The 12,896-nt window shown below is 42.9% G+C and overlaps 1 protein-coding gene across 10 annotated transcripts in view; it reads left to right on the top strand.

Moving 5' to 3' along the window:
• Positions 1–12,896, top strand: part of ABCC1 (ATP binding cassette subfamily C member 1) — a 79,630-nt gene that overhangs the window by 876 nt on the left and 65,858 nt on the right. For 7 of the 10 annotated variants that reach the window (XR_007504554.1, XR_007504555.1, XM_049791694.1 and 4 more), the window contains exon 1: positions 2,791–2,982. Coding sequence is in view for 5 of the 10 variants with exons in the window: in XM_049791694.1 (XP_049647651.1) it covers positions 2,935–2,982 (48 nt within the window). In the remaining 5 variants the exon portion in view is untranslated. Of the gene's footprint in view, positions 1–164; positions 217–910; positions 970–1,518; positions 1,698–2,789; positions 2,983–3,288; positions 3,738–12,896 lie in introns of those variants that run through there. The other 3 variants (XR_007504556.1, XR_007504557.1, XR_007504558.1) reach the window with 3 other exon arrangements.

Below are 12,896 nucleotides of genomic sequence, written 5' to 3' on the forward strand. Positions count from 1 at the left end.
CCTTTTGCGTAGCAGTAACTTTCAGTGAGTCAGCAGCAGTAAGTGCCTGTCTATCCTAAGTCTGCTACCCAGATCCCTACTGCAACTCTGGTGATGAATGACCGCTTACTTTTAACATGCATGGTGTTCTCACGGTCAAAACATTTTTCTCTGCATCCTTCCAGATTTCTCCATGCTGTTGTGGGTCACTGTTCTATTACACCTAATTTCCAGTTGGTAAGTTGCTGCTGTTTTCTACCCTGTATTTCCTAACCAGATTTAATTTGTATCTTACAAAGCCAAGTTCAGAATCCAAAAGAGATTTTTTTTTTTCCTGATTGCAAGGAAATGCCTTTTTATATACGATTGCACTTCCTATTTTATGTATTAATTTGCCTTTGAAAAGGTGCTGTTATAATGACGGTTTGTGAAATCCACATTCAGTGACTTTCTGGTACCGTCAGATGCGGTTTTGTATCTCTTTGCAGGTTTGAGCTTATGTGAGTTCTGGTTTTTCTCCTCCACAACAAATATTTTGAGTCTGTTACATTTTGCTTCTGAACTCTTCTGCTTCCCTTCCCATTAATTACTTACTCTGCATTTTGGTTTACATCTTTGTTGTTGTTGCTGTTGCTTAGAGCTTCTAAGAGAAGGAGATGGAATAATTGGAAGGGAACTAATTTGAGGTACAGATCCAAGTATCTTTATTGGATGAGAAACACCATTATCTTGGTTTGTGACCATTGGTACAGGGACAGTTTGAGGCTGAAAAAAATTATTGTATTGAAGCAATTGGAAAGTTTGAATCCTGAAAGTGTAACTTAAGTTTTGTTAGTCTTTTAGCATACAATAGTATCTGGAGAAAAACATGTGTGGGTAAAAATGTATTGACCCTCCTCACTTCATGTTTATTTACTGTCTTCTTGTTTAGAATAATCCCTGCATATGATCTCTACATCCTAAATAATTTTCTGTGGTGTCATTTCAACTGTAAGTTTATATTCTATTATTGCACACAGAATATGTGTAAAAGTGTAAGCTGTTAGAGGTTGTATTATCTATTTAGCATTTTTTTCTGGTTTACTATTTTATTAATAGCACTATTAATAAAGAAAAGCTCTTCCAACTTAACTGTGGGATAGCTTGTATCAATTGTCAGAGCTATTATTGTTTATAAGTGCTGCAGGGCAGCCAGGAGAAAAAAAGTATTCCTTACAGCTGAGGGGCAGTAGGATAACAGATGTTGGAAACTGTGATATAACCTTTTCAACAGGAGTCGTAGTGAGACATCAAAAAACAACCCACCAAGATATTTAATATGATTTTAAGGTGAATGTAGAGAGTGCACAAAACAGGACAGAAATATTCGTAAGAGAAATAAGGGGAATCAGACTTCCAACATTTAGCTGTTCTCCTGCAATATTATAAAGATTTTAACATGGTATGAACTAAGGTATGGGTGGGTTAAACTGACAGAGACTTGTATAGCTTCCAACACCCAATTTCTTTGGTTTGATCTTTCTGTGATGATTCTGCTAGGTTCATCAAGGCATATGTGGCCTCGGTATGGCCTGAACTCTGCTTTTGCTGCTCCTTGACCTGATACCCTGGGAGTGAGACAGCCAGGGGGGGACAGACCAGAAATGCGGCAGTCGGATGAATAGTCTGGCCACAGCCAGCCACCAGCATAGCTCTGAAACTGCAGCAAAGGCATGCAGGTGCGTAAAGAAGCAGTCTGTGATACGTTTTTTGTATGCGTGATGCTTGCTTTTTAGTTATATATTAGACAAATGAGACCTGTCTCTCTTCTAACAGAGAATTTGTCTGTTACCATAATTGCTCTGGATGCAAAAGAACATTTTAAATGGAGGTTCTTTATGTAACTCCTGTGCTTAAAGTTTTCAGATGTTACTGTAGGGTAGTATGTAACCACCCTGCTCTTTCCTGCAGCGTATGATGCCATTTCTACATGTGTGCCATCTGTACTCCAGCTGGTCTATTCTAGTACCTTAGATAGTCAGCTGAGCTGTCTGTGGATTTAACCTATGCATTTTAAATAGGATGCAAATAGTGCGCCGTGAGGCACAACCAAATGCAACCACAGGGGCAGTGCAGTTATTTCAACTAGTAGGTATTTTGGTTGTGGATGAAGTTGGTTTGGTTCAGTTCGTGCTAGTCAACTTGAACCAGTTCAAGGCTTTGAAACCAGTTTAACTGGTTCGCGTTGAAAAGTGAATTATTTGAAGGTGAGCCTAGGCTTTCCCTGCGGCCTTCCTCGAGGACGGGGCCTTAGCTCTGTCCCACGGGGGCCCGGGTGCCGGCAGGGCACTGCGGTGCCTCTCCACCCGGGCTGCGTGGGGTCCCTGTGCCCAGGGGCCGGAGTAGTGTCAGGGGCACGGGGATGCCGTGATGTCCGCTGGTGGCTCCGGTCGAGCCCAGCGGGTATGCGTGGTCCGTGGGAGGTGCGGGACTCGGAAGGCTGCTGGGCGCAGCCGACCCGAGCAGGGAGGCGAGGCGGAGGTGCGCGGGGGGGGGAATGCTTCTGCCCCCGTTACGCCGCGGGGGATTTCGGTGTTGAGCAAAGGCACGCCTTGGGCTCTGGCCGAGCTCGCAGCCTCCTGGGCCCGTCCCCCGCCCCCCACCGGGGCGCGGCTCGCCGCCTGTGCGGAGGCGATGGGCGCCCCGCGCGACACCGCCGCCGCCCAGCCGGCCCGGGCCACACCGCACCACGCCGCGCCACGCCGCCTGCCCCCGCCCCCGCCGAGGCGGGGCTGCGCAGTGCGGGCGGCGGCGGCGCCGCCGTCGGGGCTCGGCATCCCCGTGACCGCGGAGCCAATCAGGGCACCGTGCTGGCGCTGCCGGGCCGTCTCCGCCCGCCGCCGCCCGGGCAGGGAGAGGTGCGGAGGGGGAAGAGCAGCGCTGCCGCGGTCGCCCGCGGTCGCCTCGCCGCGCCCCATGGGGATCGAGAGCTTCTGCAGCGCGGACGGCCACGACCCCTTCTGGGTGAGCGGCGGGATGGGGCCGTAGGGTCTCGGCTCGGCGGCGGCTGCCGGCGGCGGCACCGAGGGATGGCGCGGAGCCTGGTGGGACGGGGATGGTCGCGGGCCGCTGGCCCCGGGCGGAGCCCGAGGGGGCTGCTCCCGGCGGCGGGGGAGCGAGAGCCTCCCGTTCCGGGCCGGATCCCCTTGGGCAGAGCGCGGGGGGCTGCGGCGCGGCCGTGCGCCAACCCCGCTCGCCGCGGCGGCGTGCGTGCCTGAGCGTCGGGGCGAAGCGGCCGCGTGTTGGGTGGAGGGGCAGGGCCGTGGCCGGCGTCTCGCTGGTCTCCGGCTGGGTGCGATGTCCCCGCGCTCAGGTCGCAGAGCGGGCGCTGGCGTGCCTCGTGTGCGGGGTTTCCGGCAAGGAAGGGCTTCTAGAGGGGAACTGGTGAGTGAGCGCTTGCCTGGGAGACTGGAAACGAGTTCCCGAGTGACCGGAGCAGTCTCTGCTTACCGCCTTTGGCCGCTCGTCTGCGTTACTGGGGGCTGTGCGGGTGATAACAATAGCGGTGACTGACAGCTGCCGTCGTACTGAAGAGTGGCGTGCTCCTGTGAAGGAGGCCGGAGACACGTTTTCTGCAGGCCAGCAGCTGTATCGCATGTTTGCATAGCCACATTTTCGCTCTTCCTTAATGAAAAGTGGTGAGTGCGTTTTCGCTTTTCCTTAATGAAAAGTGGTGAGCGCAGCCTGCTGTGCCTGAACTGAAAGCCAGCTACGCAAAGGTGAGTGGTGTGGAAATGATGTAGTGTGGGGTCTTGCTCAGCTGAGACACAGGGTTTCTCTGCAGAAGCACACAGGTGCTGGCAGGAGTGAGGCCCCTGGGAGGGCAGGAGGGTGGTGAAAATCCTTCTAAGGGGGATAAGAGGTTGTATGGAGAAGGAGGTTGTGTGGAGGAAGGGAGGAGAGAGAGCTGGAAGTTAGGAGAAAAAAAAAGTGGGGTGAGAGCTACTGAAGGCAACGTATTGCTAAGAGGAAAATATGGATTTTCTTAGACTGTTCAAAGAACTTCTCACGTATTCATTGGCTATTTGCCAAATAGTATTGAGCTAATGAGCTGCCTTACCAGTAAAAAAAGAAATGTCTCAACAAATGCCATTGTACTATTTGTCTCAAGAACCATTAAGATATTACTCAGCAGATATTAAGACTTTAAGATACTTAGCTTTTCCACCTGATCAAAAGTGACTGTTAACCTGCTTTTGCATTGCTTATGGATACTCTGGCTGCTTCATCTTCTGGTATTTCCATTGTTGCTACTATTTGAAACTGAAGTTGTAATGGGTTTTCAGAAAATGCCTATGTATATGCAGTGTTTCGCTGGGCTTCTAGCTATCACCTGTGTGTGCATGCTACTGTCCTTCATTTCTCGTGGTCTGCACTCTTGTGCTTCTCTGAGCTGGGTGATAGCTAGATACCTGGTGGCACATGTTGTTGCATACTTGTGGTGAACTATATGGGTGCATCAGCTGTTTTGGCTGGTGGTGAAGCCTTGCTAGTGGAGCAGTGGGATTTCCTGGCAAACTCAGCTTCAAGGAAGAGATGTGTTTTCTGTCAAGGGTGGTGCTGAGTTTGGGACAACTCAGTTTTAAATTGTGGGGGAGACTTTGCAGGTTGAAAGTACCTAATGGACCCTTAAAGACTGTATGCTAATCTTCTTAAGCTTTGCTGGCTGGGATTTTTCTAGTTTGCATACCCAAGGAATGTTACTGTTGGAAATTCTTGTCTGAGAATTAAACAGGTTGGTTTTATGTAATACTTACTCTGAAAGGTCAACAGCCCAAGCAAGTTTGCTATCTTCTGCTTCACTCCTCCCCCCCCCCCCTCCCCCCCCCCGTTTAACCTATCTCAGTGTCCTCACTCAGCATACTAACTTCACTGCCGATTTGCTTACAGAACTTAACTGGTTCTTGCTTCCTTTGAACTAGACTGCCTTTTTTGGAAGGGTACTCTTTCATCCTTGCTTTCTTTAGTATCACTGAGTATCTCAGAACAAGTATCCCATCCATAATATAAAGAAAGTTACTGCTATGTAAGATGAAGTTACTACTAATAGCTGTTGATTGACAATAAAAGCTTTTAAAAGCCCTGATGGGCCGGGGTAACATTTTTGTACTACCTGTATTTTAGTTCAGTGACTTTAAGGGCCTGTTTAAACTGGAAAACTTTTTTGTGACCTGACATGCTGAAATAGCTTTGCGTAGAGTATCACTAGGATATGAGTATGTGCTTCAATACCAGGGCACCAAAAAAAAAAAAAAAAAAAGAAAAAAAAAAAGAGAGTAAAGTGGGGTGAGGAACTTTGTTATTCTACATAACCAGGTTAAGTATGAAGGCAGATATAGAACTTACTGTATACTTTGGTCTGCTTGACCTAGCTCTCTGGATATGTGCACGCTCACAAAATCAGTGGTCTCAGTGCAGTTACATTTTTAAATAGTCTGCTGGTTTTCCTTTCTTTTGAGTAAAATTTTGGGGTAGTTTCGATTTTTCAGACCTTGTAAACTACTCAGTCTCACATTTAGAGAAGTCTTTGCATGTTTGAAATTGCTAAAGAGGTTAAGAGTTTTTGTGACACCTTGAGTTTTCAAGGCTAACCCACAAATAGGGCTTTTATGAAAAAGGAGTAGGAGATATGAAAGAAGCAAGTTCACACTAAGCAGTTCCTTACAGTTCCCCTGCAAGTGCTCTGCTAGGTTTTACAGGAATTCTCAGTTATTCATTCATTGTGAGTCAAATAGAATCTGAAACTTTTAAGGTTCTTGCTTATACTTAAGGGGATGTGAAGGAAATGGCTTCTATTTATATAAGCCTCTATCATGTTCTTCACAGGCAAAGAGATTGTGTTTTTTAAAAATTGATAACTAGGATTGAAGTTAACTCTAATTCTTCTTTATCTCGGTGGGAACTTAGTGGAAATTTTTTTCCACGTTTTTCTAGTTGGACTTTTGGTTGTTGAGGAAGGATTGAAAAAGCAAGTAGTTCCATTCGCTTCTAGGAGAAAAAGCAAGTTTTTATCTCCTCTGTTTTGTTTTGAAAACTAGAGTTCTGTAATGATTCAAGTTGTGTCTGCCTGTGTAAAACCAGGCCTATTTCTCTCCTGTTGGTGCAGAAAGCTTTTGTGGAGCCTCTTCTCTGTCAGTGAAGAAATTGCATCCAAACACTGTTCTAGGTTTAGCACTTCATTATGTGGAACCAAACTACAGGAGATAAACAGAATGGATGAGAAAAGGTGAGGCAGAGCCTCACATGCAAAATCCAGGGACTAACTGGTGGGATTGGTCTCCGATTCCCTTACTGTTGTGTAGAGTTCTGTCTGAGACTTTCAAACATGTTTTGTCTGCCTTAATAAATGTATTTTCTTGACCATTTGTCCAAAGGCATTATGTTTTGTATTTCGGTTGACATTGTTGTAGCTAGGGGAGATCCACAAGCCTCTCTCAGCTGGTTGCAGACATGTTAGGATCTTTAAGGCTATAATGTGGCTTGACAGGATTTTATTAAGAAAAAAAAATCAATGTTCTTTAATTAATTATAATGATTAGCTGACATTTGTGAAGTGATACTCTGTGACATAAACAGCTGCTATGCTTATATTGTTTATGAAGACTCTGGGACACTTGATAGTTTTCCTGAAATAGACTTCTGAAGGAAAACAAGACTTTTTATGTAAGGAGTAATTTCATGTTCTGAAGTTCTGTGGCTTATACTTTCATGCATTAGATGAGCAGTAAATTAGAACATAGCTTTTTGCACTGTAAAATATGTCATTGGTGCTTTTTTAGTGTGTTTGTGGCAGAGCTAGGGACCGAGTTTGAGGTGCTATGAGAGTGGTACTGAGTGAGCGTGATAAAAACTAGAGTTTAGATTCTTCCTTTAGTTGTGAATGTATCAAGTTTATGAATGCATTTGTGACCAGAGTTTAAAAGAGTATGCAGATCAGAAAACTACTTGTATTTGCTGACATGGGAAGGTCATGTGTAGACAGCATTTGGAACAGAGGAGGAGCAGCAGCAGTGTTAAACTGAAAAACCTTTACACAAGACAGTAAGTACCTTTATTATAATGAACAGCTGATTGCCTGATTCTCATGGCTTGGCTGTTGTTGGATTTTTTTAGCAATGAAAGCCAGAGGCTTATTTGTCAGCTTTCTCTCATCTAAACCCATAAAACATTTTTGTTGGCCATGTGAACAAGGGTCAAAATTTGCATAGAAATTAAACTTATATAGTAGAAATTAAACTTATCTCTCTTGATCTAGAATAGATCAGTTTAGGGGAAATACAGGAAAATGAAGCCTGATAATCTGTTGTTGATGGGGATTTTCTTAACACGTGACCTGTCAATCTGCAGCTGTCAGTTCAAGGTTGCTCAGAGAAGTTAAATGAGGAAAAACCCCCAGCAAAATGCCTGAATAACTTGTGCTGTGCCGTGCAGTTACAATGCAGTTTACATTGAAACACTGTACTATACTGGGACTAAGTGAAGGTTAACCTGGGTTGCACTGAAGTCATTCTGGGTCACATCTCTAAAAAGCCTACTGCTGGCTACTGACCTTTTGCTTACTTTTAATAGAGTCGGAATTCCGTGCATTACTGTTTTCTCACTGTTTGCATCTGTGGTAGCTTTGGATACAGTTTATCCCAATTCAAGCTATTATCTTAGTCCCTTTGTAAGATTATTCTGAGGTATGTTCAAATTTCCCGCAGTGATTTGAACTCGATATATAGGCTGTTGCATTATTAAGCAAAAGTCCTGGTTTTGGTGCAAAAAGGAGATGACAGCAGGAATCTTTTTCCTGTATCCTTTTAAGTAACAGTGATTTCAGTGAAAAGCTTTAGAGAAGGGTAAAAACCATCCTTTTGATTCTGAAACTGTGAATGGAAGGTATTTCGTTGGCATGTGGCCAAATGTTGTCTCATGGTACTTGCAGACATGGCAGGGTACGGAAATGTTATGTCTGTAGAAGGAGACTAAACATCTTAATTTTGCAAGTGTTGATGTAATCTGTCATATGTTTCCCTGACACAAAAAAATAGTCATAGTTCAGTGGCTTTTAGTTTCTTGGATTAAAAAGATCAGTTTTTGTAAATTCCACAGCTGCAGGTGCTCCTTTCTCTGGCAACTTATTAGCACCAGCTTCTTATTTTAGGCTAAAGGGAAACAAAGGCAAACCACACTTTTTCCTTATCATTTTACCCACAGTTTCAGCTGATGCAGTGGTGTCTATAACAAGGGATTTCAACTCTTTGTAAACATTAGGAAATACGATGTTTGGGTTTTGGACAAGGAGGTGCAGACACCTGATTTAAGTTCAGGACCAGGTATTGAAGGTAGAGGCTTTTTTTTTTCTTGGCTGTGTTAACAAGTCAAATCTGCATTATATAAGTCATTACTGTTGAGAACTTGGTCTTGCTAAAACCATTTATAATCATTATGAGAAATTAAGGGTATTTCCCTGTCAGCTAGAAACACTGATGTTTTTCCCTCTACATCATCTTTATAGAAATGATTAAAAGATTTTAGGACCCCTGTTTATTATGTGATTATTTTTTTAAATTTATTTATTTTTTAAATGTTCCCCCTCTTGCTCAAACAGTCTTGTCATGTGACAATGTTAAGAGATTGTAAGAATAAAGCTTAGATTTCAGAATTACTTTGAAACAAAGGAAGAAGAAGGGGCATGATCTCTTCCCCAGTCTGAGTTCTTGGTCTGAATGTGGTATTTTGGGAGGCTTGCTTGTGAATGATTTAAGGCTTTTTATTCAGACGCAAGACTTACAAGTCAAAATCTTAATTGGAGACCTGTATTTTTTGAACTTTTGCTCCCCTGCCCAAGACTCTAGTATCAAGAAAGAGGAGGTGATCCTCAGCTGCATGTTAAGTTTAGTTCTCCTGTAGCAAAAAACCCAACCAAACAAAAAAACCAAACCCCAAAACTATGGTTTTCTTTGGGTGAATGGGATCTCCACGAGAGTTGGAGATCTGAATCTAATTCTTCATCCCAATGTGGTCATTACCATTAATGTTTCTTACTTCACCTTTGTGGCAGTAGAAGAACAAAAAGGCAGAAAGTTATTGATCTAATTGGTCTGTTACTGGCCTGAAGAAGTGTCTGAGAACTTTGTGGTGATATGAGCACTTATCCTCAGGTGTGACCATGAAGCGAAATCCTGAGGTCTCTTCCCAAATCAGCTGTCTGGCACACTCTATGTTCATTTGTTCCACTGCTTGTGGTGAGTGGCATAGTTATGTGCAGGAGCATAATTCTGTCATTTGTCCTTGCAGAGGTAGTTTTTAGAGTTTGTGGAGGTCTGGGAGTGAGTTCAAGTATTTGGCTGTGTGGCTTTTACTTTTTAGTAGAATCCTGGTTTTGTGTGTTCTAGAAACAAGAAAAATCACTCCTGGCTGTCTTTCATTAAGCATAGGAAGTAGCTGTTGGAAAGATACTATAAAAAAAAAAAAAATCTGTGTGAGTATTTCAAATTTTTCTTCTACTTCCTGTTTGCAGAGTACACCCTTAAATGATACAATAAACCAGTAAACCATTAATTTCATGTGGTTAGTATAGGTCTTCAAAGGAGTTGGCAGTATATTGAAAGCTTTATTTAAATGCAGCATGAGCTCACTTTGTATGCGTCACAGTGAAGGTACCATTTTACTTGCATGTTCTGCACTAACTTCAGTTGCAAGAACAACAACTACCTTGTGTCACAGCAGAGATCTGTGCATTTTGGGTAACTTCCTACTAATTAAGAAAAAAAGCTAGAGGAGATAAATGTTGACTAAGGTGGAAAGGTATGTTTGTCTTTCTATATTATGCTACATCATCTGGAATTGATTCTACAGCCATTGGATCCTTTAACACAAGTAGTACTTTTCCCGAAATAATTTCAATATAATATGCATAGTATTTTTAAAGGACTTATAAAGTAGTGTCATACGTCATTTAGTGCCTTGTTTGCCACTGTTAGGGATGTTGTTATTGTCTGCTGCTTGTTTCTGTGAATATTGCTGAGCAGACAGGAGAGCTGCAAGTATAGGTGTTTCTGCTGCTTTTTGTGGGAGTTCTGGAGTATTTTTCTTGTATGAATATCTGTTGCTTGTTTTATCAACCTGTTGCCTCTTGTGGTTTAGCCTGAACAGTAAGCACAACAGAGCAAAAGTTATGCTGGTGAAGATTGTGTATGACTGTGCTTGTTGTCAGCTCTGTTCTAAATATGGTCTTAGCAAAATGGTGAGATTCAGCACGTTTCATGATCTGACTCCAAAACGTGAATGACAGAATACATATGCTATATTTACAGTCTTTTGAGAACACTATTTCAGTATTTCTTCAAAACTTCTGAAGCTAAATTGAATAAAACTTAACTTGGCAAGCTGAGTAACTTTGGAGAGCTCTTTTCAGTTCATCACTTGAAAACAGACCTCCTTCTAACCTATTGCAAAATCTGGATCACTTTGTAGTTCATTTTTTTCCTTAATTCTCGGTGTGGTGAACAGTGTCACTCTTTTTACTATTGGTTTTAATGGAGAATGGTGATATCAGGGACTTAAAAAAAGCAAAGCCAGAGTTCCTTTAAACCAGCCTTAAAGGGAGAGGTCCTTTTCTGCCCCCCCCCCCCCCCCCCCCCCCCCCCCCCCCCCCCCGTTGTCCGCTGATGCTAGTAGCTCCTCTGAGGCTGTAGGCTCAGACAGATCAGGCAAATCTCCTATCTGGGGAGAGGCAGGCAGGAAATTTGCTGTCCTAGATAGCGTAAGCTAAAGGCCGATGGCCTTGTGGCATCCGAGGGAGAATGGCTGAGTCAGCTCATGGGTTTATAGGTGCTACACTGGGGAATTTTTTAATATGCTATCTAGAGCTGCCAGATTGTGAGACTTCCTATTTCAATGAGAAAGTGATGGTACTATCATAACGGAAGTTGTCAGCTGCAATTACAGTGTTAGTGCCCGAGAGATCTAATTACTTGCATTCTAATAAATGTAAGAGTTGTATTGAATGAAAAAAGTTTTTTACTGTTAGGAAAATAAGATTGAGAAACTATATCTTTGTATTACAAAGGACGTGGTTCTTCTGTGGCAATATCAAAGTACTGGGTACACACCGATGACAGTGTTAAACTCCATTTGAAGGAGTGGGTCTTGACCATGATATTAAGATTCCAGTGTGGTTTTGTAATGTCATTTTTTTACATAGGTATGTGGTAATGTTTAAGTAATTTTTCAGTCACAGCTGGTTCATGCAGGTGGATTTAACAGTGTGGTTGGCAGCCTGAATCTCCAGCACACTTGAGCACAGCAGGCATTGAAACTGATCAATTTTGGCGTCTATTTCTGACAGCGAGAATTTTAAAATGTGCTGTGGGTCAAGTAGGATTATTGATGTGAGAACAGGCGGCCGCTGGCTGCTCACTTAACAGCCTTTCCTGGCTGCCAGGAGAGAGGCAGCCAGCCACAAGTTCCTGTCCAGTGTCAAATACTGTTATTCTTCACATAAGGCACATTGGAGGCATACAGCTTCCCTGTAGTCTTCCTTCTCTCAGCAGAAGCAGAATAACTTATCTTTAGTGTCGCAACTTTGTCTTAAAGACCTACTGCCAATGTTTTTATCTTGCCTGTTCCTGAAATTTTAGATGGGAATTAATACAGTTCTTTATTTTCCTAGGGTTTATGCACTGTTAAATAAGTGGTTTACCTGTGAATAGATCCATGTAATTGTGGGGAACAGCAAGGAATTTTTGTGCTTTTCTTGGAGATAGAAGGTTTCACTTTAAATGTGATAGGAAGCCTTTTTGTGCCATAAAAGAAAATGTGCTATTGGGCACAAAAACTCTGGGCTGGTATTTTTTTCACCCACAGTGCTGGGGATGGAAATGAAAACTGAGAAATAGGTCAGATAAATTTAAAAATATCCATTTGCTACTCTGAGAAACTTTAAAATTGTCCAGGGATTTTAAAAGGAGAAAAAACCCAACCTGAAACTATTTTAACATCTGAGACGTGGTTCTTCTGGACAAGACTAAAACTAAGCCAACAGCAGATCTCATCTCTCTCAGCATCTACCAAGAAAGGAACAAGGATCACTCTGTTTCTTCTCCTGTGGATTCCTGCAGTCATAGTTTAAATTAAAGGCTGCTTCCAGATTATACAATCTATTAGCTATAGACCTAACCTCTTCTTTCCTCCTCCTCCTTCATGGCAGGAGGCTGCTAGTTTGTGTGGGCTTTCAATGGATACTTGGATCTCTGTCACTTGATATGCTCTTGCAAAGTGGAAGGGTTAACTGATCAGTCAGAGTGAAAATTGTTATTAATCTTTGAAATGTGAAAATGGGCCAATTCAGTGCTTTAATAGAACTTGCTAAAATAGGGTTTCTAAAACTTGAGTCAGAAAAAATGTCATTAATTTGCTAATTAATGTCTGTTAAATACAAAGGTCAGCTTCACTGAATGTTTTTGCATTGATCTGTTAAGACCTTTGGTTTGTGCTGAAAAAAATAAAACTCTGAAACTGGGTTTATATAAAGCAAAGGAGAAGCATGTAGTTTAAACTGGCAGAACTAGAGAACTACTCCAGACTTGTGTAACTGAACACTGTGATTTAAGTATGAATACATGTTGGTTTCATGATGATAGTGACATGCTTTCCAGCCACAGCCGAACCTCATAAAGCTATGGTATCCTCCATGCAGAACTTAGGGTATGCCTTTCTTTTGTAATGGTTTTAATTCCTCTTGACTTTGCCCACTGAGAGTATTAACATCTCAGTTCAGACTGGGAGCCTGCTTCTGATTTACCTCCTGACAGTCCCCTGTCCTGCTTATTGGTTCACTTAAGAGTGGACCAAGCACCTTTTGGACAGGCATTAACTGGGAAATGTGCTCC

Source organism: Accipiter gentilis, chromosome 33 (assembly GCF_929443795.1).
Source record: "Accipiter gentilis chromosome 33, bAccGen1.1, whole genome shotgun sequence".
Lineage (NCBI taxonomy): Eukaryota > Metazoa > Chordata > Aves > Accipitriformes > Accipitridae > Astur > Astur gentilis.